Consider the following 24583-nt stretch of genomic DNA (forward strand, 5'->3'; position numbering starts at 1 on the left):
TCTACATTCGTCACATTTGTTTTGTTTAAACTTTTTGTTTTCTAATTAAAAAATTATTCTGTTTTTGTAATTAAATATAGTAAATTTGTTTGCCGCCCAAAAAAATATTACATAACGCTTGTTTTACATTAAAATAAAGTTGCTTCGATTGTTTTGGCTGTTCAACTCTAGTCACATTTGTTACGTTTGTTCTACTTATTGTCGTGAATCGATCGAAAACTTGTGCAATGTGGAATTGAGGGGGTTAGATGTAAACCAAAAAACTAAAAAGGGCAATCTCCAATTATTTTGTTAAAGAGGTGGCAATTGCAAATCTCCAATAATATAAAGTTCATAAAAAAGGTTAAAGGAGAGAGTTGTGGTGGAGAGAGTGAGACCCACGTGGGTGATGTGTTGGCAAACTATCTTCCTTAAAATCCAAATCCATTTATCCATCACTACTTTTTTTTCTTTTGTTTGGTAGTAAAATCCTTCACTAGTTGATTGCAGATGACTAATAAAGTAATAATCTTTCATTTTGGTGGTTCATCGCCTAATTTGTTGTTTACTTGATTGATAAATGTTTGAGGATGAAACTGTATCATTTATTTTTCTCAAAATTGTTTGGTTCATGACCTATATAATCCATTTGTTTAATATTAATATAGGTAAATTTAAAATTCGTTACTTAAATTGGCTAAACATACTCTTCAAAATAATATATATCCACTTAACATAGTTAAAACTCTGTATTCAGATAAAAGCATGGTAAAAAACCAAACATATCCATTTAAATGTATTCAAAGTCATGAGAAAATTTCCTATACTTGTTCCTTTATATCTGCGAGAAGTCATGAACCTTATCCATTTATTAGTTTTCTTCTGACCGACTAAACCTGATAATCACTAATCCACCGTTAGATCTTAAAATTCCAAATCCAAAATGGACGGTCAAGATCACTTAACGAAAAAGAAAACAGTTTCCTGTCCAGAAATGTCTAACCTTGAGGCCTTTTTCTCTTTCCTTTAAACTTTTTTTTTTCGATTATAAATTTTCTCGTGAAGCTAATTTTTCCTGAGAAAGAAAGCGAAACTTCGCTGGCGACTAAAGATTGCTGAGAAGACACGTCGTCTCTGTGAGAACTTTTTCTTTTTCTTCTGGTATATTCTGGAGACAGATATTGTTTTTTCTTCTGATTAGAGAATAATATGACGGAAGTGATTAGCAAAACGAGTTTGTTCTTAGGAGCTTGTGGTAATCATCACCGTGTTGATGATTTCTCTTTCTCTCCGGTGAGTTTTGGTGGGTTTGGTTTGAAAAAGAGTTTCTCTTGTCTGAAGCTTAAGAGTCAGAAGCCTCTTAGAAGTGTATTTTACGGAAAACAGATCGTTTTCGGAGATTCTCAAGACGAGAGCTTCAGAAGATCATCAGCTATCACAGCTCAGGTAGACTTTAATGTTTTGTGTTTTCGTTTTTGTTTATCTGAAATATTATAATCCATTACATGCGAGATCTAATTAGAAAGATCCTGAGAGCTAATTGTTGAAAGAATAGTTTTTTAGGGTTTTGCTTTAATTTTGTTGTGAATTATTGGCTTGAAGAGTAGATTTTGGTTTAGGGTTCATGTGTTTTCAATTTGATGTGTTGGTTTTATGGATCTGTGAAAATATGATATCTGACATGTGTAAATTTGCAGACAACTTTGAGGATTGGGACAGCTCAGAAGTGGTGGGAGAAAGGTCTGAAAGATAACATGAGAGAGATCTCTTCAGCTCAAGAGCTCGTTGATTCTCTTACTAACGCTGGTGATAAGCTTGTTGTTGTTGATTTCTTCTCACCTGGCTGTGGTGGCTGCAAGGCTCTCCATCCTAAGGTATCAATCCACTTCTTGGATTGTTTGGTACAGTATTGATGAAATGAACAAGTTTTCTAACAATGATGGTTTATGATTGTTGCAGATATGTCAGTTTGCAGAGATGAACCCGGATGTGCAGTTTCTTCAGGTGAATTACGAGGAGCATAAGTCCATGTGTTATAGTCTTGGTGTCCATGTTCTCCCTTTTTTCCGATTCTACCGTGGCTCTCAGGGTCGTGTTTGCAGCTTTAGCTGTACCAATGCCACGGTTCGTTCTCATTCTTATAATCCATGAGACAATCAATGAAAAAACCATCTTAGGTTCGATTTTGATCTTGATTTGTTTTATCTGTTTCAGATCAAGAAATTCAGAGATGCCTTGGCAAAGCATGGTCCAGATAGGTGCAGCCTCGGACCGACCAAAGGCCTTGAAGAGAAAGAGCTTGTGGCACTTGCAGCCAACAAAGAACTCAACTTTACTTACACACCAAAGCCTGTACCAGTTGAGAAAGAAGCAGCCACTCCTGATTCAAACCCAAGTCTCCCTGTTCCTCTTCCTTCGATGAGCTCCAATGACGAAAAAACATTGGTCTCCGCAGGGAGATGAGACTGAATAAACATTTCCCTGTATAGTTTGCGTGATAGTAGTAGTAGCAGCAGCTGGATATATTGCAGTACCTAAAGATGTCAGTTCTCGGAGCAGCCAGCCGGTTTAGTGGGGTTTAGTTTTTTTTCGGGTCCCCTGAGCAAAATCGGTTCTTGGCCTCTGGGTTTACCTAGAGCAAAACCAGTTCCGATGGTTACTTGAGTTTTGCTCAGTTCTTATGGGATTGGAGTGGAAGGTCGTGCGCTCGGCAGCATGGAAGCTTTCTCCTTTCAATCAGCTTCAGTAGAGTTTTGGTTTCTTTGTTTGTTTTTTATTTGCTTTAAGAATTTAATGTAAATAAAAATCCAATGAGGATTATCATACAATGTCATGAAGGATCTATGAATTAGTATCTAATGTTAGTATATATTATGGTTTTTCCTAAGTTGGTACTTTCTCTGTTTGAAGTTTGATTATCATACATGTATTTGTTATGGTCCTCTCTTCAACATCTTTAGAATAAAACATATAAGATCTGCAAGGGCTTCAGATTTCTGTAGTGTGGTTAGTCTCTTGGGACATTACGTTACCATAGGACTAACGTCGACTATATTAACGTCACCTAGAAAAAGCTCTAGGATTAATGGTACTTTTTTAGTTTGGATTAGTGGTACTTTAACTTGGTTAATTTTGCTGTTTCAGTGAGAGAAAGGAAAATTGAGTTGGGTTTTTATCAAATTGCTCCATATTCTAACTCTCCGTCAAAGGCACCACATACCAGAAAGAATGAATACAAAATATGATATTTTGATAAGACAAAAATTAGATTGAGAAATTAAAGGATTCGGAAAACTTAAATAAAATCATATCAAACCCTCCATTCCTCTGCTTCGCATCCTCCGGATGCAAAAACACACGTTTCACATTTTTGAAAGAATCTAACCAGACATTGAGAAACCTCTATCATCCGTTAGAAGAAATGGGTTTACAGGTATACACGACACTCATTCTAGCATACAATCAGCAGATTTTTCACCACTGGCTTTCTGGTTTTTCTTCTTTTTGCCTGGTACATGTATGCAAAGATCTTGTTACTTTCCATTATCGGCAAATTTGAATCAAGTGATAATAGTTATTTAGACAGTATGAGATATCAGAGGCTGGCAAAAGCTTAAGGATTACCTTTATTATTTAGTTTGTTCAACTTCAAGCTCTTCTTAACGCTAAATTTTCTGGGGGATTTCTTGGAGTCTTCTGATGCAGCTGATAAACCAGACGGAAGAGATCAGCTATTAATTAAGCAAGACAACTAAATTTTAAAGTCACAAGACCAAAAGGATTCCAAACAAGCCTTTGTGCTGAATAATTTCGTGAGATACACAAACCAAATACAAAAAAAGGACATTCCTATGAATATGTGACCAATAGCTTTCAGGTTTAGGTTCAAAGTCTACATTGATAACCAAATTCAAGATATACTATACATTTCTAAGCATTGAGAGTTGATTCCTAACTGATATTTCGCAATCCCAATCGCAATAAAACAAGATTTCTAAGGACAAGACTTCATTCATGCTGTAAACAAAGTGAAGTCAAGAGATCAATCAACACATCAAAAGCTGAGTAGCTTTATTTCAGGGTGAAGATATACCTTGAGCAGAAGCCATCTCCACATCTTCCATAGTAACAAGACCCTTCTCCACCATATCTTTCTGCTCCTGTTGACGAATCAAACAACTCTTTCTTAACTACTTTAACCACTTGATATTTTCAAAACAGAAGCTCTAATTGCATTCAAAGCTTATATAACTACTCAAAAGACATGAACCCACATAGGACTATGACCTAGTGTGATTCTCCATCTTAGAATAAACCAATTAAATCAAGGAATTACATACTCTGCGCCATTTGCGAAGGAGCTTTCTCTGACGTTTGCCGGAGACGGAGGGGACCGGAGTTCTGGTCTTCAATTTATTGGTGAGAGGATCGCCGTGAATGGCTCGTTTTCTATCGGCTTTAGCCTCTCTCTTCTTCTTCGCAATCTCGTTGTACTTGGCCATCTTACTACTCTACCCAAACCCCTAGCTTCGACGCCTCGCTCACTTAATACCTAAAAACCAACTTCGATGCAAAACCCTAAATTCCACAGTCGCACGAATTCTATTTGGGCCTTTTCTCAATTTCTTATTTGGGCCTTTTAGATATCTTTTTTATCGTTGCTGCTTGAGAAAAATAACAATTAATCCGGTTCGGTTTGATTCGGCTCAAATTGAAAGACGTCAAATTATTGAAATCTGAACTTCTTCTTAAAATAAAAAAAATGTGAAATTTAATTACAAAAAAACAAAATGTGGCTAAACTAATTAGATTTAAGTGTTTAGATGGTTAATGGAAAGCTCTTAGCACATGCTCTCCAGCCTCATCTTCTCTCTAAACTATCGAAATTATGATCTCATCATTAGTATATATACATATAATTAATAATTAATGCATGCATTATCATTCACATATAGGATGTATTGTTGTTATTCCATTCGGTATTTTATATTTTAAAATGTTGATTATGATAAAAAGTCCCATATGGGTGCATGTGAAATATGAAAGGGCATATTATAAAGTTAGATTTGAGCAATTATTTTTTCCTTCTTATGAATATGATAATAGAGGATAAATTTGAAAGGACAAAGAACTTTAATTAGAGGTACTGTCCATATCTACCTTGCAAACCTACAACAATTAAATGTGTTGGACGAACCGATAGTCGATACTCGATAGTCGATAATGGATATATATGCTCGAGGTACGTAAAATTTAGATGTTAATCCGCAAGAATATATAGAGTTGTGCTAGATGTATTAATTAAGATATCGATCTCCAAAAAGTCTATACACTCACGAGAATATGTTTCATATAGTTTTTGGGATCAATTATGGTGATTCTTCTAATGTGAACATGATTCATTCATTTAATGGGTATATCCGATCGAATATATATGTTTTAGATTTTAAGAACAAAATAAAAATGATAGATGGCCCTTTTCGATGGTTCTAAACTTTATTTTGATATCGTGAGAGCACTTAATGCTACTTTGTTCTTCACGCAATCAGCATGCATATTTACTCACAAGTTGCAACCACACGAATATAAACAAATTCGGTTACGGACTTAGGGCTACATATTCAGTTACGTCTTGATGTCATATGCATAGTTTATTGAAGCTCCTTGTCTAAAAATGCATTAATATGCAAACTTTATGCATATATCATATGTATGGCCTTAAATCTCTCAACTCAAACTAATATACAGAGAAAAAAAAATTCTGATAATCGTATTTTGAAAAACATTAAAATCTGTGTTTATAAGATCTAGAAAAACATATATGTCTACATGAATGCAATAATTTAATTAATGTATTTGTATTTTTTTTTTTCAATGCATGTGTAAGTAGATATATTTGATGTATGTATATCTCTCTAGTCTCTACGTAGGTGTCATGGGACGTTCCTAGCTACTTGCAACTTGGCAATGGAGTTATGAACTTTCTTATTTCCTAATTTTAATTATGTTGGAACAACGTGGGAAGATTCTCTCACGACCATCATCTTTCATGTGTGTTTTTTTAATGACGCCATTCGAAACAAAACATTCTCCCGACTAATGAAGACATGCGGAAACTCAACCTAGCTCGACCGCCAAGGATGATATAACTAACCTTATAACCAATAAAAACTTTGCGTTCTTTAGTTACTCATATTTAAGTGAAGTTAAATCATTTGTAAAAAAACATTGTTTGTGTCAAATCATTGGTGAGGTAGAACTAAAATGGTAGTTTTCTTAAAAGACTTTGATCTTGCCTAATTAGCCATCATCTTTGAATAGAAAATAGTTATATTGGACAGTAAGTGAGACACATTCTCTGCCCATGTTTCACTGTCCCACAAATCTCTAATGAGGACAAAGCTTTACAAGTCACTCAGTGTTTTATGATTTAGCTAGCTGTTCAGAAACCCACGATTTCTTCATATTATATATCCCATTATCATTATTTTAATCTTCTTTCTCACCGCTTAGTTGTTTGATATTGCACAGATCAGCAAGATAATCCTTCAGGATATGGTTATGGAATTAGTGCTCCTCAAAATTTTCGGTTCGACTTTATTCACAATTTAGCATTTGGGTATGCATATGAAACAAACTTATAATCTAATTTCGTTTTCTCAAACACAATTCACAATTTAACACACGAAGATAGATGAAAACATCAAGGAAATTGTATCACTTTTTCTACTATGTAATGTCACAGATGCAGAAACAAAGCGAACTACTTGCTATCATACAAATTGTTATGACGCCAATGGAACTCGCATATTATTCCACCGAACGAAAAAGAAACACAATCATGATAAAATAATTGAGAGAGATTAAATAAAATTAGATTCTGACTAATCATTGTTTTTCAGCTTTTGGTTTCCACTCTCTTATTATCAACTTCGCTTGGGGACCTTCAATCTCAGTTGCACAAAAATGCCATAAAACTAGCCAAAAAGTGAAGAAATAGAGGAGAAAAATGGCGATCCCTCGACTTTTCTTCCTCTTCTATTACATTGGTTTCGCTCTTTTCCCTTTTGTTTCTTCTGAAACATTTCAAAACTCCGAACAAGAGATCTTGTTGGCCTTCAAGTCAGACCTTTTTGATCCTTCAAATAATCTCCAAGATTGGAAGAGACCTGAGAATGCCACAACATTTTCTGAGTTGGTTCATTGTCATTGGACAGGAGTTCACTGTGATGCAAATGGCTATGTGGCTAAGCTTCTTCTCTCCAACATGAATCTCAGCGGAAACGTGTCAGATCAGATTCAGAGCTTCCCTTCTCTGCAAGCCCTTGATCTCAGCAATAACGCATTTGAGTCTTCTCTTCCTAAATCTCTTTCTAATCTCACGTCTTTGAAGGTCATTGATGTGAGTGTGAACAGCTTCTTTGGAACCTTCCCTTATGGTCTAGGAATGGCAACTGGTCTTACACACGTCAATGCCTCAAGCAACAATTTTTCGGGGTTTCTACCTGAAGATCTTGGCAACGCAACTACACTTGAGGTTTTGGACTTTCGAGGAGGTTACTTCGAGGGCTCAGTGCCTTCTTCTTTCAAGAATCTCAAGAATCTGAAGTTTCTCGGTCTTTCGGGTAACAACTTTGGTGGAAAGGTACCGAAGGTGATTGGTGAGCTCTCTTCCTTGGAGACCATTATTCTTGGTTACAATGGCTTCATGGGTGAGATTCCAGAAGAGTTTGGGAAATTGACGCGCCTTCAGTACCTTGATTTGGCTGTTGGAAACCTTACAGGCCAGATTCCATCTTCTTTGGGGCAGCTGAAACAACTTACAACAGTTTATCTCTACCAGAACCGTCTCACAGGGAAACTTCCTCGAGAACTTGGTGGTATGACTTCTCTTGTGTTTCTTGATCTGTCTGATAACCAGATCACAGGAGAAATACCTATGGAAGTAGGTGAGTTGAAGAATCTGCAGCTTCTAAATTTGATGAGGAATCAACTCACGGGAATCATTCCGTCAAAAATTGCTGAATTACCAAACCTTGAGGTTCTTGAGCTGTGGCAGAACTCTCTCATGGGTTCATTACCGGTGCATCTCGGCAAAAATTCCCCATTGAAGTGGTTAGACGTCTCATCAAACAAGCTTTCAGGAGATATACCATCAGGATTGTGCTATTCCAGAAACCTCACAAAGCTCATTCTCTTCAACAACTCATTCTCAGGTCAGATTCCGGAGGAAATCTTCTCATGTCCGACTTTAGTTCGTGTTCGAATCCAGAAAAATCACATTTCCGGATCTATACCAGCTGGTTCAGGTGACTTACCAATGCTTCAGCATCTAGAGCTCGCAAAAAACAACCTCACCGGTAAAATTCCAGATGATATAGCCTTATCCACATCACTCTCATTTATAGACATATCATTTAATCATCTCTCATCCCTATCTTCCTCCATTTTCTCAAGTCCTAATCTTCAAACCTTCATTGCCTCACATAACAACTTTGCCGGAAAAATTCCTAACCAGATTCAAGATCGTCCATCTTTGTCTGTCCTCGATCTTTCCTTCAACCATTTCTCAGGTGGAATCCCAGAAAGGATCGCTTCTTTTGAAAAACTTGTGAGTCTAAATCTCAAGAGCAACCAATTGGTTGGAGAAATCCCTAAGGCATTAGCCGGGATGCACATGTTAGCTGTTCTTGATCTCTCAAACAACTCTTTGACGGGGAATATACCAGCGGACTTGGGAGCTTCTCCAACACTGGAGATGTTAAACGTGTCATTCAACAAACTCGACGGACCCATTCCTTCAAACATGCTGTTTGCAGCCATAGACCCAAAAGACCTCGTGGGAAACAATGGCTTATGCGGTGGAGTTCTACCACCTTGCTCTAAGAGCCTAGCTTTGTCAGCAAAAGGCCGAAATCCAGGGAGAATTCACGTGAATCACGCAGTCTTCGGGTTCATTGTTGGAACTTCAGTCATCGTGGCTATGGGGATGATGTTCTTGGCAGGGAGATGGATATACACAAGATGGGATCTTTACAGCAACTTTGCTAGAGAGTATATATTCTGCAAGAAACCTCGGGAGGAATGGCCATGGAGACTCGTGGCTTTCCAGAGACTGTGCTTCACTGCAGGAGACATCTTATCACATATCAAAGAATCAAACATCATTGGAATGGGAGCCATAGGGATTGTTTACAAAGCAGAAGTCATGAGACGGCCATTACTCACTGTAGCTGTGAAAAAACTGTGGAGATCACCATCACCACAAAATGATATCGAAGATCATCATCAAGAAGAAGATGAAGAGGACGACATACTCAGAGAAGTGAACCTACTTGGTGGTCTACGACATAGAAACATTGTGAAGATTCTAGGTTACGTTCACAACGAGAGAGAAGTGATGATGGTATACGAGTACATGCCCAATGGAAACCTAGGAACTGCTTTGCATTCCAAAGATGAGAAATTCTTACTAAGAGATTGGCTCTCACGATACAATGTCGCCGTCGGAGTCGTTCAAGGTCTCAATTACTTGCACAACGATTGCTATCCTCCGATCATTCACAGAGACATCAAGTCTAATAACATCCTCCTCGATTCAAACCTTGAAGCGAGGATAGCAGATTTCGGATTGGCGAAGATGATGCTTCATAAGAACGAGACCGTTTCTATGGTGGCTGGATCTTACGGGTATATAGCGCCGGAGTACGGATACACACTGAAGATTGACGAAAAGAGTGATATATACAGTCTAGGCGTTGTGCTTCTGGAATTGGTGACTGGGAAAATGCCGATAGATCCTTCGTTTGAGGATTCGATTGACGTGGTTGAGTGGATTCGGAGGAAGGTGAAGAAGAACGAGAGCTTGGAAGAAGTGATCGACGCGAGCATCGCCGGAGATTGTAAACACGTGATCGAAGAGATGCTCCTGGCACTGCGAATCGCTCTTCTCTGCACCGCGAAGCTACCGAAGGATAGACCATCGATTAGAGACGTCATCACAATGCTCGCGGAGGCGAAGCCACGCCGGAAAAGTGTTTGCCAAGTCGCCGGGGATTTGCCGATTTTCAGAAACTCGCCAGTGGTAGGGCTGATTTAGATGACGGAGGCGATAAGGGTAGTTTTGTCATTTCATCAGCTGGGGCTAATTTTAACATTGGGCTAACAAGTTAACTTTGGGCTGAATCAAAAACCCATGTTTTCAAATCTGATGGGTGCACTAAAGCCCATTGAACCAAATGACATGATTCAAAATTGTAATAGGCCCCTTGTTGATGGCTGATCCAGCAAATTGTAGTTACCAGAGGCTAAAAAAATAATAAATAAAGATTTTAATTAGTTTTGTTTTAATGGAATATTAATCTTTCAATTCACAGAGAAATATTATCTTTTATGATACAATAATTATAAATAAAAAAATTTGATTTTTTTCTATAAATGAATTTTTATGAACGAAATATAAGTTAAATATATTGTATATGTTCTTGATTAATTTCTTCTATTCTGAATTTGTTTCCATTTCCGGTTAAAATTTTTGATTCGCAATTGCTTACATCAACTATAGTCTATATATGACAAAGTCAAATATCCAAAAACGAGATTTTGTAATTATGAGAATCAGTCTTTGGCAATAATCTCTGATATACTCAAAATAGAGTGAATACAATTATTGGTTTTTCATGCTAAATATGAGTTTGCTATATATACCAAATGGTTATATAAATTTTTTTGGGGACAAAAGATAATTAAATATACAGCAAATGGTCAAGTTACCTTCTTCTTCTTTTTTTTTTCTTTTTGTTATCATAAAATTTTATAAAAAATGGTAAAACTACATATGCCAACAGAGAAAAAATAACCCTAGGCTGGTTAAACATATTAAAATTTTCAGTGACAACAATCCTAAAAAAAATATAACTTTAGAAAATAACTAATAAAATACAAATCAAAATTGCAAAATTAAACATAAATTTTAATTATATTCTAATTCTTTTTCACGATTAGAAATTGTCTTGATATTGATAAAAATCAACTTCACCGAAAGTTTATGGTCTTTACGTGCCTACTTGCTATTTGGTAGATTTTTGAAATTGAAATATATGCTTAGTTAATCTGGTTCGATAAACCTCTCATTTGAGGTTTTGTATATGTTGTTATTCGCTAACATCGATAACGTTTATTCACTAACATTGGTAACGTCGAAATATACTCAACTAAAGTCCGATTGAGAAAGAAAAAAAATTAAATATAGTCTTGAACACGAGTAGAAGAAACTGGAAATGTCAAACAACCATTTCACTCGCCACTGCAGAGGTGGAAAGTTGTAAATCGATTATCTAGGTTTTACATATAAGTAAAATATATCCAAAAATTGTAAAATTGTACCTTTTTCTTTTTCTCACGATATGAGTTAAATATACCGGAAAGTTGTAAAGTTGTAACTGTTTTATGATTTTTCTGAACCCACGAAATATGATTTTAATGGATTGGAGAGTTGTAAAATTCTAACTGTATTACCGATTTTTTCAGCTCGAAATATGAGTTACATATATTGTAAATACTAAATTTTACATAATTGTTTCTAAAATCTTAATACAATCATATCAACTATCTTTTTTTTTTTTTTTTGACAATCAATCATATTAACTATCTAATAAAAGTATAAAACTACAACCTCTAAACTTCTTTTTTTAAATTTCTTTTTTTTTAACTTCTTAAATAATACAATCATATCAACTATCTAATAAAACTACAACCTAAACTTCTTTTCTAAAACATCTTTTTTTTTTAACCCAAAATCAATACACAAAAGGTGCTTTCTCTTTGCTATGAAATCTCTATTCTTCTCAAAAAAATATTTACATAGTTTTCATCACCTACATTGTCTCTAATAGTCCAAGTTAGGAATATAATCTGTATTTTCCGAAACCGTTGCAACTCTCTCTCTATAAGAAGTTTTGAAACATCTGAAACCACCAAACACTCTCGACAGGCCTCACTGCGACGAACCGTTTCGATCGCGACCCTTCAGTTGTCGTCTCCCCCAAACGAAACCCTAGCAAATTCTTCCGAGTCTGCTTTCGCACTAGGTAGGATTCTCTCGCTTTGGTAAGCCTATTCTTCGCCGTCGCCTAAATTTCGAGCGCTTGATGAAAATGCTTAGAATTAAGTAGCCTTGTAATTCTTAATTAATCACGATTTGTGCTACTCCTCTTTTTTATGTAGACCATGATATATGCCGCAAGGATGCTCGTGATCTCGGAGAACTGATGTATGCGTATGCTGTAAGTCTTCTCCTTTCGTGTAGCTTCAATTGATTAGGGTTTTTCAGGTTTCAGAGCAACTGGGTTGGGATTTGCTGGTCCGCTTTGTCTTCTACTGTTTTACACAACTAATTATGGTTTTGCCTTCCAGAACCTGCAAAATTTTGGATGCAATTCTCGTCTCTTTAGGTAAACGCTATTGCTTCTTCTCTTATTTTCTAAGTCAATTGATTCTGGGTAACTTTAATATCATGCTTAAATAAAGTTCGTGGTTATTAATTGTCGGGATTTAGAGCTGAGTTTAGTTGTCTTGTCGTAAGATCTTATTGTGTGAGATATTAAATACCAGATTGTTTCACAGATGCGTCTTTTTAGTTGTGGTAAGTCTCAGGAGGTGTGCTTAACGTTTCCATTATTGACACTTTTTCAGTAGCAACTAGCAAGTGAAGATGGAGGCAAACGAAGAAAGTTTGAAGGGAAAAATTGAAAAGCTAGAGGGAAAGGAGGTTATTGTGGAGTCAAAAGAGGATGAGATGGATATAATAATAGAAGAAAATAGGGAAGCAGAACAGGAGGTAATGGAGGTGAAAGCAAGAGATGGAAGAGGGGAGCAAAATGATGTACTGATGGAAGAAAACAACAATCAGGGTGAGCAAAAAGATGAGGAGATGCAAGATGCTTCTAGTAGATCTGAAAGTTCTGACTTCAATTCAGATGAAGATGAACAAATTCTGTCCCGGCGTGATGATGAGTTGGATCTTGAGGTATGCATCATGGATATCTCTTGTTTACTTGGCGGAGGAATAGTGTATGTTTATCTAATATTTCTTTTTTCAATTATTGGGCAGAAACCTTTGAGCGAGGAAGAAATAGATGAGTTAATTTCAGATCTTCTGGCAGTTGAGAGCAAGGTATTTAATCTCTTGCTTTTGTTCAATGGAAATCTGGATAGGCCTATTTAACTTTCAGGTCTAAATCTCACTCTTTATGATTCCCCATTGATCTGAAGGCTGCAGAAGCTCAAGAAGCACTCGAAAAGGAGTCTCTTTCTAAAGTAGAGAGTGAAGTTAGGGAGGAATTAGCACAAGCACTCCGTGGTGATGAGGTTAATTTCTTTTTCTCTCTATCACAGCTACGGGTTCCTTTGCTCTTTTCCATTTAAACATTTTAAGAGTGTGCCTTTTTAGTTGGATGAAGCTGTTGCTGCTGAAATGATGACTTTTAAAGACGAATGGGAGGCAACTCTTGATGAGCTTGAAACAGAAAGTGCAACCTTGTTGGTATGTTTCGTTGTTGCTTCTTCTATTCCCACAAAACTTACTCCAAAGGGTTACTTGTCATTTAAAGTAACTTGCGCAACTCTGCTTCCCTTTTCGTTTCTTTCTTAAAGGAGCAACTTGATGGTGCTGGAATCGAGCTTCCAAAATTGTACGAAATGATAGAAAGTCAAGCCCCTAATGGTTGCTACACTGAAGCTTGGAAGCAAAGAGCCCATTGGGTTGGTACTCAGGTGACAAAAGAAACTGTGGAATCATTGGCTAACGCTGAGAGGTTTCTGCACACTCATCGGCCTGTCCGAAAGTAGGGTTTTTATTATCTTTAACTTTTAGTTAGTTCATTTACTCTGAGTCTCATGGATGGTATATCTATACATTTCTGGTGTAGACGACATGGAAAACTTTTGGAGGAGGGAGCTAGTGGTTTTCTGGAGAAAAAACTCGCTGATGGTGCTGTTAAAGAATCTCTAGCTGGAACATCTGAGCTTGACTGGTCGTCTCTAAACAAAGTGTTTTCGGAAAAAAGGGATGAGTCTGTTTCCTTTGGTAGTAAGCAGTGGGCTTCTGTTTACTTGGCAAGCACTCCACACCAAGCTGCAGCCATGGGATTAGAATTTCCAGGAGTCAATGAGGTTATATTTTCAATCATGCCTTTATATTTTCTAACAGTCCTGATGCTGATGATGATTTGCATATGTTTACATCTGTTAATTTTCGTCGCTCCAAGAAAAAAAGCATTAAACGTGACATCCCCTTTCCTTGATCGTTTACTTGCCGTTAGACATCTTAAGAAAGCATGCGTAATTTTCCCATTTTGTTTATTTCTGTTTGCAAGTTGCTGAATTTTTGGCCCGCTGTTATGCCATAATCATGACAGGAAAACATAACCTACTCTGCAATGTAGGTTTTCATTAGGATCAAAATATTAAGCCAAACTCTATAAATAAATTCGAGCTTATACTTGGTTATCATTAGTTGTAGTTGTAGCAGTTTTAGATGATGCGAGGCACTATTTACAACCTTGGGATGCAATCAGGCTTTTATTATCCTAGATCACGCCATCCTACAGCTTGAGAATCTTAATTATACTCCTGGCAGTCTGGAGTGATTATCACAGTATTTATTATTTAATTTTGTTGTTAGGTGGAGGAAATTGAAGAGATTGATGCAAGCTTAGCAGACCCATTTTTAGCTGATGCAATTGACAACGAAAGAGAACTTGCCCTTACTGAAGAACAAAAGACAAATTATATAAGGGTATTACTTTTGACTTAACTTCTTAGATTTCTGTTACCAAGTCTTCGAATTTTGAAAGTATTACCTTTTTTGGCTGTTAGAACAAAATAAAATTATCTAAAGGTATTAGTGTTTCACTTAACTTCTTAGATTTCTGGAATTAAGCGTTCTACTTTTGAAATTATAACCTTTTCTGGCTGCTCCTTATGTTCTTGCTTTTGCGGAGTTGGCAGTAAATCTATATATATGAAATACCATTTAAGACTACTCACAACTCCTGCCTTACCCTTTATGAGCTTCAGTATGACATTAAATCATCTACAGGTCAAAGAAGAGGATGATATAACTTGTGATCGTGTACTTCAACTTCGTTTGAAACGGAAAAGACGCAAGAAAAGATCTAAACAGGTCTGTTATGCATATTCTTTCAGTTCCTTATCGTAACTTTGCATATATCTGATTGAAGGCGTCTTGGTGTTACAAGTAGCATAGTCACGACTATCTTCTTTAGTGGATATCATTCTTAATGAGCATGGTTTTGGAGAATTTAGTCACTGATAGGTTGTGTTTTCCTATAATTTTCTTAGTTAATATTAATGGTGATTAAAGTACCAGAAGATATATTACTGAGAAATATACATTTTTAGTATAAAGATGACAATTTGCCTGTAAGTTTAGCCCTCACATCTTGTTGCTCAATTGTCAAGTGATGGTTCTTTCTTGTGTTAAAGCGGCATTTGGGGCTTGTGGTGCCAGGGGTTTCGTTGGTTTGAAGGAATAATCTTTAGCTCACGTATCAGTCTTCATTTGGTTTTATATCAGGTTATTAGGTGTGCGGCAGAGAATATGGATGATGATTCTGTGTATTTGGATGGGAATAATACTACCCCAAATTTTGCCAAAGATCAAGTGAAAAGTCCGGAGACTAGCACTCAAGTTCATAATAGTGAAGTCAACATAGAGGAAAACGGGAATTTTTCTAATTCAGATGTAGATAAGATGACCCCCAGCACACATATTAATGTAGATGCCAAGAGAGATGATTCACAGAATCCAGCAAACAATTTTAGGTGTACTGCCTGTAATAAAGTAGCTGTGGAAGTGCATAGTCATCCCCTTTTAGAAGTAATAGTTTGCATGGATTGCAAACGTTCAATTGAAGATAGAGTTTCTAAGGTATGCTTTTTTCTTCTTCCAATTATATGTGACTTACTTTGTTTTTGCATTTGGGTCAGAATTTAGTTAGAAATTAGATTTCTTTAATGTGGTGAATAGCATATCACATGGATGGCTTCTTTTCTGAAAGGGATTGAAAGGTACCAATCGTGTTCATGGACTGCTTTTTAGCCACCCTTAATTGGTTAGCTTCAATATGATTGCTGGTTTGGATATTCAATGTGCGCAAATTCTGGGGGACTGGCACATGGAAAGATTTTCTGTTGCCGTAGTAGATTCAGCTGCTTTCCTTTGAGTAACGGACTTCTTTTGGTGCATGTTACTTTTGTTATTTAGAGATCACATAGAAATGTTGCCGTAATCTAAAGAATATTGCTATATCTGTCTCTTTCTAATCAAAACGTTGACTTTTGTCTCTTTCTAATCAAAACGTGACTTTTGCCTACAGGTTGATGACTCTTTGGAACGTCATTGTGAATGGTGTGGTCATATTGCTGACTTAATAGATTGTAGGACATGCGAAAAACTTTTCTGTGCATCATGTATAAAGAGGAATATTGGTGAAGAATACATGTCTGAAGCTCAATCCTCTGGTTGGGATTGTTGTTGTTGCTCTCCAATTCCCTTGCAAAGATTGACACTGGAACTGGAGAAAGCTATGAGAGATAAAAAGTCAATAGAATTGAGCTCTGATTCGAGTTCTGATTCCAGCTCTGATAACAATTCTGTTGATACAGATGCTGATGTCAATGTAACAATCAGGTATTATCATATACTCATCTAACAAAAATTGAAAATTTCAGCATGTTGCCAACTAATTTGGTATTTTTCTTACGTGCATGGTTTTTTTCTTTTAGCTCAAAGAAGAAATCGAAAAAGAAAATTCGGCGGATAATCGATGACGCTGAACTAGGGAAAGATACGAGAACAAAGATTGCAATCGAAAAGGTGTTTAATTTTTTGGCAGTTGCTTTTGTTAAACTTGTATATAAACTTCAAAAAAAAAATTATTTAAGTATTGCTCGTTGTACATTGGGTTCTTTCTTTTTGTAGGCACGACAGGAGCGCCTTAGGTCCTTGCAGTTTTCTGCCAGATACAAAACAATTAGCTCTATGGGAGACGTGAAATCTATTCCAGAAGGTGCGGAAGTTGAGGTTCTTGGTGATGCTCACAGTGGTTACATAGTGAATGTGGTTAGGGAGATTGGTGAAGAAGCTGTGAGGGTTCCTCGTAGCATATCTGCCAAACTAAAAGTCCATCAGGTTAGCATTTACATATGTGTATCCCTATCATCATAATATACTTCCATCTCGCTTGTCACCTATACCATTGGGTATTAAAGATAGCCATCTCGACTAGAAATGCCTATTATGGAAATAGCTTTTGCTGTAAGTTTGGAGTTTTTTTTTTCAGGTAACAGGGATAAGATTTATGTGGGAAAATATTATTCAGTCTATCAGCAGAGTCAAGTCTGGTGATAAAGGTCTTGGTTGCATTCTAGCACATACAATGGGCCTGGGCAAAACTTTTCAGGTGCTTAATTCTTTTCATGCACGAGGCTGTTTGGATATATCGTATTATCGTCCGATTCTATTAGTGCATACTACTAATGGTTAATCGTTATTTGTTAATTACTGGCTCTTTATGTCTTCTCTCACTTAAACCTATTCAGGTTATAGCATTCCTGTACACCGCAATGAGATGTGTTGATTTAGGGTTGAAAACTGCTCTTATTGTGACTCCTGTAAATGTGTTGCACAATTGGCGAAGTGAGTTTGAGAAGTGGATGCCTTCAGAAGTGAAACCGCTTCGCATTTTTATGCTTGGAGATGTTTCAAGGTATAAATTCTTCTATGAAAGAAACTTTTGGTACTTGACAATTCAGATTCTTATGTTTTCTAATCTAGTCTAGGTTTTAGATATTTAAAATAGGGGCTGGGTAGTCTATAGTGGTGTGCCATAACTTATGGCCCATAAGACTGCTGAATGTTACTTATACTAAAGCTATCTGAAGATCTTTTCCCTAATCAAAGAATATAGATGCAAGCCCTCTCGTCCAAACACAAGATCTCAGCTGTCTTAACTTCCTACTAAACTGACCTATTGGCCCATATATCAAACACTTATTTTGGCCTATGTAAGTTGTATTTTTGGTGACAGTTTCTCTATCCACTTCCTGCTCGAATGTTTTTTTTGAAGGGAGAGAAGATTTGATTTGCTAACAAAGTGGCGAAAGAAGGGTGGAGTCTTTTTGATGGGATATACAAATTTTAGAAACCTGTCTCTTGGGAGGGGGGTGAAGGACTTAAATGCGGCCAGAGGGATCTGTAATGCCTTGAGGGTGAGACTATAATGTCACTTGCAAAATTTTATTGATTTCTATCCTGTTAATATTCTAGGTCATTTTAGGAAAGCGTTTGACGTGCTGTTTATGTTTACACATTACTTTTTGAAGGTTAATATTTCTGCTATTTAAAGGCCATATCTGTATCATAGATTTTGTTGTTTTCATGTTTTCTCTTGTTTATGATTTCCCTTGTGCATATACCTCTGCTTGCAATATTTTATTCTTGCAATTCCTAAACCTATGTGGCTGCAGGATGGACCTGATATACTTGTTTGCGACGAGGCTCACATCATTAAGAACACCAAGGCTGACACAACGCAAGCATTGAAGCAAGTTAAATGCCAGAGAAGAATTGCCTTAACTGGCTCACCCCTTCAAAACAATCTCATGGAGTATTATTGTGTAAGTTACTGAGGGAACTATATAAAATTGTGACCTAATTTTTTCTTATCTCCAGTATCTTTAGCTATGTCTGTACTGCAACAGATGGTTGATTTTGTGAGAGAAGGATTCTTGGGAAGTAGCCCTGAGTTTAGAAACCGGCAAGTCTTTCATACCAGTTTTTTTTTTTTTATCTGTCTATTATGATGTTATGTTTCTAGAGTTTTAACTGTGGTTCTCCATACCTGCAGCTTCCAAAATCCAATAGAAAACGGACAGCATATGAATTCAACTGCGGAGGATGTAAAAATTATGAACCAGAGGTCACACATTCTGTATGAGCAATTGAAAGGTTTTGTGCAAAGAATGGATATGAATGTGGTGAAAAAGGATCTGCCACCTAAAACAGTCTTCGTAATATCTGTCAAGCTATCTCCCTTGCAACGGATATTGTATCAGAGATTTCTTGAGCTTTATGGGTTCAGCGATGGAAGAACAGATGAAAGGATGAGAAAAAACTTTTTTGCTGCTTACCAGGTCTTGGCTCAGGTATAAATGTGATAAAGGCCTTGCTATACTTAAATTAACAACTTATTTGAGAAAAAAATGTTAAGAATAATAATGTTAATAACTGATTTATCTGGTATTCGTTTTCATATTCTGAACTCTCTCTTTGGTATTACGTCTCCCAGATTTTGAATCATCCAGGGATTCCGCAATTAAGAAGTGAAGATAGCAAGAATGGTCGTCGTGGTAGCATTGTTGATATTCCAGATGACTGTTCAAGTGATGAAAATATAGACTACAACATGGTTACAGGAGGTAACTCTTAATTGGCACTACTCACATATTTTAAGATTTTATTAAACTAGTATGAAGAATAGAAGGAACAGAAAAACATTGGACTTGTTCCATGGTTAAGATAGATGTCTTTTGGTTTTGAATTCAAGGAATACTAGGTGCAGTAGATATTATACCTTTTTGGTACCGTTCCAGTTTGAATAAGATTGCCAATAGAGGATTAGTTTTATTGGTCTAAGACTTTCTTACCAAGAATAATCTATGACATGCAATAGTTAAGGGACCTTCGATTCAGCAATGTTATGTTTTAAGCTTCATCATATTCTGTGGAGCTTTCAGGAGTGATCTTTCTTTGTTTGCATCTATGCAAGTTCAATAATAGTGAGAAAAGTATTAATAATCTGTGTCATTGTTGTTTTGGATATTGACAGAGAAACAGAGAACTATGAATGATCTGCAGGATAAAGTTGATGGATACCTCCAGAAGGTAACTATAGTTTACTCAGCCTGAGTGAATTAGTAACTACTGCCTATAACTTTAAAGTAAACAGCAGCGTAATTGTGCACCCATGCTCTGATTCTAACCCTGTCTTTGTGCCAGGATTGGTGGGTCGACCTACTTCAAAAAAATAATTATAAGGTGTCGGACTTCAGTGGCAAAATGATTCTGCTATTGGATATTTTATCTATGAGTGCTGATGTGGGGGATAAGGCGCTTGTGTTTAGCCAGAGTATCCCGACATTGGATCTCATAGAACTTTATCTTTCAAGAGTACCTCGGCATGGGAAACAAGGAAAGTTCTGGAAAAAGGGGAAAGACTGGTATAGGTTGGTATCTTATTCTCTTATATTCGCGTGAATGTTTTTTGAACAATTATGAAGACTCTAACTTCCCTTGATGGATGCAGAATTGATGGAAAAACTGAAAGCTCAGAACGCCAGAAGTTGGTTGATAGGTTTAATGAGCCTGACAACAAAAGAGTGAAATGTACACTAATTTCAACCAGAGCGGGATCCCTTGGAATTAACCTTTATGCTGCTAACCGTGTGATCATCGTCGATGGTTCATGGAATCCAACCTATGATCTTCAAGCTATATTTCGAGCTTGGAGGTATTTTCTAGACTATGGAATTAAAATTTGTCAATATAGCATTACAAACGGTGGCTTATTATACGTGGACTTATTGGTTGCAGGTATGGCCAAAAGAAGCCCGTATTTGCGTACAGATTGATGGCACGTGGGACTATTGAAGAAAAAATATATAAACGTCAGGTATTGAAAGGCATAAAACAATGTTGAATTTTGCTGTTTCTTTCCTTCAAAGAGACATTCATGAATCAGATCTGTTAATATGATTAGGTAACCAAGGAAGGGCTAGCTGCGAGAGTAGTGGATAGACAACAAGTGCACAGGACTATCTCCAAAGAAGAGATGTTACATCTTTTTGAATTTGACGATGATGATGAAAAATCTGAAGCCGTAACTGAGATAAGCAAGCAAAATGAAGCGGGACATAGCAATCTGGTGGAGCAAGCAATCTTGTGGACAAAGAAGGCCACTTTATCTCGTGTTGGTGGCGACAAATTGATGGAGAACTTACTACAGAGACACGGCCCCAAGTAAGTTTCACAAGCGTAACCATATTCACATCAGTACCTAAAATCTTTGGTTTTTTATGCTACTTGCTTTGTAACACTATATGTCCTTTTTCACTAGCTGGATTTCCAGTTTCCATGAGCACGAGACATTGCTACAAGAGAATGAAGAAGAAAGACTGACAAAGGAAGAAAAAGACATGGCCTGGGAAGTTTATAGGAGAGCACTTGAGTGGGAGGAAGTTCAACGGGTCCCATTCAGTGAATCTCCAGTGGTTCCAAAACCTTCTCCTTCCACACAAACAGAGCCCTTGCCCCAGCCAAAGGGGTTCAACAGGAGTCGTTTTGTAAACCGCAACTGCACTAGAATCGCGCACCAGCTTACACTCATAAGCCAAGGATTAAAAGTCGGCAGCAGCACAGTCTGTGGGGAGTGTGGGCGCGTCATAAGGTGGGAAGATGTTATACCCGCATCCAAACTTTCAGCGGTAATTGTAAACTAAATAGAACATTGCAAAAATGTTGAGTTCATTTTTCCTTCTTTTAAATTATGAGACTGAACCAAAATTTATGGGAATAGTAACATTTGAAACTCCCTTCAGATTAGATGTGAGTTATAATGTAACTCAGGGCGTTTGGTAGGAGCATGTTGAAATTTGTAATGACACCTGTTTCGAGATTCAAATATACAACTTTCAACTTGTTTGTTGTTTTAACGTTTAACCGTATAGCAGAAAGCAGTCACTGAACAAATGGAGGCCTAAGCTTTCTGATTCAACCATTGCCGGATACGACTGATTTCCTGTACAAAAAAGCTTAATAGAAAAAGCAAAAAAAGAGTCTGCTTCAATTACGTTTCCTACACTTCTTTCAAGAGTTTCCATTGCTTCAGTTTCTTCTGCAACTGAACAGCCTCGCTTCCCATTCCCATCTCTTCCACGCCTTTAACTATTGCGGTGTATATTGTCTCATCTGGCTTACACCCACCTGTTAGCATTATCTCAACAACCTCTATCGCCATTTCTATCTCTTTCTTCTTGCACAGCCCTTGGATCACCAACCTGTAAGTGCTACCTCTGATCCCATTCCCTCTATTGCTCGTCTCCTTTAAAACTTGGCCAGCTTCTTCAACTAGGTTTGCCCGGCAGAAACCATATATTAAAGACCGACGAGTTATATCATCCGGAAAGATTCCAGCATCCAGCATCTGATGGTACAGCTCCAATGCTTTCTTCATCAGGCCCTTTTTAGCCAATCCATCGATTACAGAGTTGTAAGTGATCAAGCCCGGCGGACAACATGTGTTTTTCAGCAATCCAAGCAACTCAATCGCATCATCTACCATGCCCTCTTTGGACATGGCTCCGAGAACTGTGTTGTAAGTGACTATATCAGGCAAACACTTCTGTTCCAGCATTTGGTAGAAGAAATCAATTGCACGACTCAAAAGCCTGGCTTTGCATAAACCATTAATCAGGATGTTGTAAGTAATAACAGTTGGACAGTAGGACGTCTGGTACATGATGTTTAGAATCTCCTCCACTTCATCCCAGTACTCGTGGGAACAGAGGGAATGTAGAAGAGTGTTGTAAGTTACAGTGTTCAGTTCCAATCCATGAGATAAGATATGCTGAATAACCGAAGCCACCTCTTCCAAATTCCCTCGCCTGCAGTTATAGTTAACCAGAGAATTATATGTGACAATGTCAGGATAGCAACCTTCCACTGCCATGTCTTCTAAAACTTCTATAGCTCGAGCGCTTCCACAGTACCTGCACACGAGTTCGACCAAAACCGTGTATGTAATCATAAATGGAGGGCAACCATTCTGCAGTTGATCCTTCCAAAACCTGATGGCTTGCTCAGCATTCCCATAATCAAACATACACCGAATCACTGTGTTATACGTGATCACATCAGGAGGGCTCCCACTCAAACTCATATCTTCTAAGAGGACCAAAGCAGTTCTTATATGCCCTTTCTTGCAAAGATTTCCGATGATCATGTTATAGGTAATAGTATCTGGAACCCCACCAGACATTACCATTACTCTCAAGATACACATTGCTTTATCCAGTTGATCAATTCTGGCTAGACCACGGACTAAGTTTGAGCAAGAAGGAAAATGAGGAACCTGATTATGTCGTGCCATCACCTCGACAAGTTTGCACGCATCTGTTAACTTCCCATTGCTGCACAGGTTATGAAGGATCTCATTGTTGGTCTCTTCGTCGTTCTCTGTAATTGGTCCATCAGATGATAAACCAAATTGCTTCATAGGTTTCACTCTGGCTCTCAAGTTAGTACCGACACCATAGTGATGGAACTCTGAGCTTCTCTCAGCATGATCATTTACATTGTCAATGCACACACTACTTAACAAGCCGTGACATCTAAAAAAAACATCCTTTTTCAGCCCAATTTCTTGCTTCCAATCTAAAGAAGAAAACTTTCTGCAAGATAAAGGATTCGCCTGCTTTTGAGACAGACTAGGAATATGCAAGAACTGAACCTCAAGTAGCAAATTCGACGAAGCCATTTCTCAGAATCCAGAAGCTATTTTAACAAAACAGAGATCTTTCCTTTTACAAAAGCTTATCAAACTCAATGAAGAAGAAGTTAGACCAATAATTATTTGCTGGTATGATGTTCAGTCTCTGCTGCTTTATCTCATAACCTATTCTTGAGTGAATGGAGAAACCAAACCTGTGAAAAGGAAAGGTACAAGTTATAGAGACAGAGAAGCAGACTGAAACAGTTTCCAACAAAAGAAAAGAAGCAGAAAACCTTCAAGTTGCGGTTAAGTTTGAGAAACCCTAACAAATCTGGAGAAATGATGAGTGTGAGAAACTCACTGTTCGTTGTTCGAAGCCGACGCGGGTTTTGAGATGATAAGTAGGGTTTATCCTAAATTTACAATGTGCACCCTATATGTCTCGACATGTTTCATTTATTCCCACAAACTTATGAAACATCTAACATTAACCTCCTCTGTTTTTATTCCCTTTGTTTTTGTGAATCGGTTTAATTATTTTGGGCCAATTCAGCTATCGGATTGGGCTTTTTCAAGTTTTGGGTTGAGTTACAACCAAATTAAAAATCAAACAGAGATCAATTTCTCCGCATAGAAAAATAACATGTTACATTACCATTCGAAAACAAGATGAATAGTCATTTATACACGCCTCTCTTACACATTATAATGTCTAAATAATTGCATTATCATATTCAAAATTTAGATATGTTGGTCAAAAACAGAATTAAGTATTATAAATTGTGTATACCAAATTAGTTGACGCTATCATTGCATATCATACTCACATACTACAATATTTATTACATGAACTAAGTGATTGTATTCCAGTGGCTATTTTCATTTAACTATAACAAAAAAATCGAATGCGATAAAACTACTTCGAAAATAATCGATGGCTCTTGGAATTTTTATAAAATCTAGTTCTTGAAATAAATAAAAATTTCTATGCAATATTTTTCGGTAAATTTTTGTTCTCTATTACAATAAAA

The 24583-nt window shown here is 37.0% G+C and overlaps 5 protein-coding genes and 1 long non-coding RNA gene across 13 annotated transcripts; 3 read left to right on the forward strand and 3 right to left on the reverse strand.

The window, feature by feature from the left end:
- Positions 1-823: 823 nt before the first annotated feature.
- On the forward strand, positions 824-2963 carry ACHT4 (atypical CYS HIS rich thioredoxin 4). Of its 4 annotated transcripts, none has more exons than NM_001123776.1 (5): positions 1013-1140; positions 1226-1425; positions 1677-1853; positions 1939-2103; positions 2194-2863. In NM_001123776.1, the coding sequence occupies exons 3-5, from the start codon at positions 1734-1736 to the stop codon at positions 2440-2442; spliced, it is 534 nt and encodes a 177-aa protein (NP_001117248.1). In that variant the 5' UTR covers positions 1013-1140; positions 1226-1425; positions 1677-1733; the 3' UTR covers positions 2443-2863. The 4 variants fall into 4 exon arrangements, with proteins under 4 accessions (NP_172333.1, NP_001117248.1, NP_001077491.1 ...); NM_001084022.1 differs by having other exon boundaries at positions 1022-1272; positions 1366-1425; positions 2194-2864; NM_001123777.1 differs by having other exon boundaries at positions 1060-1115.
- A 160-nt stretch (positions 2964-3123) lies between these two features.
- Positions 3124-4662, reverse strand: AT1G08580 (uncharacterized protein). Its single transcript, NM_100731.5, has 4 exons — positions 4320-4662; positions 4073-4139; positions 3604-3684; positions 3124-3487 (listed from the first exon to the last, which is right to left on the reverse strand). Exons 1-4 carry the CDS (start codon positions 4479-4481, stop codon positions 3426-3428), a joined length of 372 nt encoding a protein of 123 aa, NP_172334.1. The 5' UTR covers positions 4482-4662; the 3' UTR covers positions 3124-3425.
- Positions 4663-6667: 2005 nt separating this feature from the next.
- On the forward strand, positions 6668-10410 carry AT1G08590 (Leucine-rich receptor-like protein kinase family protein). The gene has a single exon (NM_100732.3). It carries the CDS (start codon positions 6989-6991, stop codon positions 10076-10078), a length of 3090 nt encoding a protein of 1029 aa, NP_172335.1. The 5' UTR covers positions 6668-6988; the 3' UTR covers positions 10079-10410.
- AT1G08592 lies at positions 6746-10040 on the reverse strand. 2 transcript variants are annotated; one of them, NR_139460.1, is made up of 2 exons: positions 9521-9806; positions 7005-8332 (listed from the first exon to the last, which is right to left on the reverse strand). It is a non-coding gene; the product is annotated as an other RNA (long non-coding RNA). The 2 variants fall into 2 exon arrangements; NR_139459.1 differs by having other exon boundaries at positions 6746-10040.
- A 1396-nt stretch (positions 10411-11806) lies between the features above and the next one.
- ATRX (P-loop containing nucleoside triphosphate hydrolases superfamily protein) lies at positions 11807-21743 on the forward strand. 4 transcript variants are annotated; one of them, NM_001198008.2, is made up of 28 exons: positions 11807-12068; positions 12205-12263; positions 12394-12431; positions 12673-13006; positions 13091-13153; positions 13252-13347; positions 13430-13522; positions 13633-13823; positions 13908-14151; positions 14663-14776; positions 15080-15163; positions 15578-15931; positions 16380-16693; positions 16789-16879; positions 16985-17194; positions 17346-17465; positions 17605-17771; positions 18132-18273; positions 18532-18681; positions 18766-18821; positions 18912-19209; positions 19353-19482; positions 19893-19948; positions 20063-20289; positions 20370-20573; positions 20657-20735; positions 20823-21082; positions 21180-21743. In NM_001198008.2, exons 4-28 carry the CDS (start codon positions 12692-12694, stop codon positions 21559-21561), a joined length of 4440 nt encoding a protein of 1479 aa, NP_001184937.1. In that variant the 5' UTR covers positions 11807-12068; positions 12205-12263; positions 12394-12431; positions 12673-12691; the 3' UTR covers positions 21562-21743. The 4 variants fall into 4 exon arrangements, with proteins under 4 accessions (NP_001184937.1, NP_172336.4, NP_001184938.1 ...); NM_100733.5 differs by having other exon boundaries at positions 11954-12087; positions 17605-17801; positions 18225-18273; NM_001198009.1 differs by having other exon boundaries at positions 11954-12087.
- On the reverse strand, positions 21726-23949 carry AT1G08610 (Pentatricopeptide repeat (PPR) superfamily protein). Its single transcript, NM_100734.3, has 2 exons — positions 23846-23949; positions 21726-23764 (listed from the first exon to the last, which is right to left on the reverse strand). Exon 2 carries the CDS (start codon positions 23595-23597, stop codon positions 21918-21920), a length of 1680 nt encoding a protein of 559 aa, NP_172337.1. The 5' UTR covers positions 23598-23764; positions 23846-23949; the 3' UTR covers positions 21726-21917.
- Between the last annotated feature and the right edge of the window lie 634 nt (positions 23950-24583).

This window comes from Arabidopsis thaliana, assembly GCF_000001735.4.
Source record: "Arabidopsis thaliana chromosome 1 sequence".
Classification (NCBI taxonomy): Eukaryota; Viridiplantae; Streptophyta; class Magnoliopsida; order Brassicales; family Brassicaceae; genus Arabidopsis; species Arabidopsis thaliana.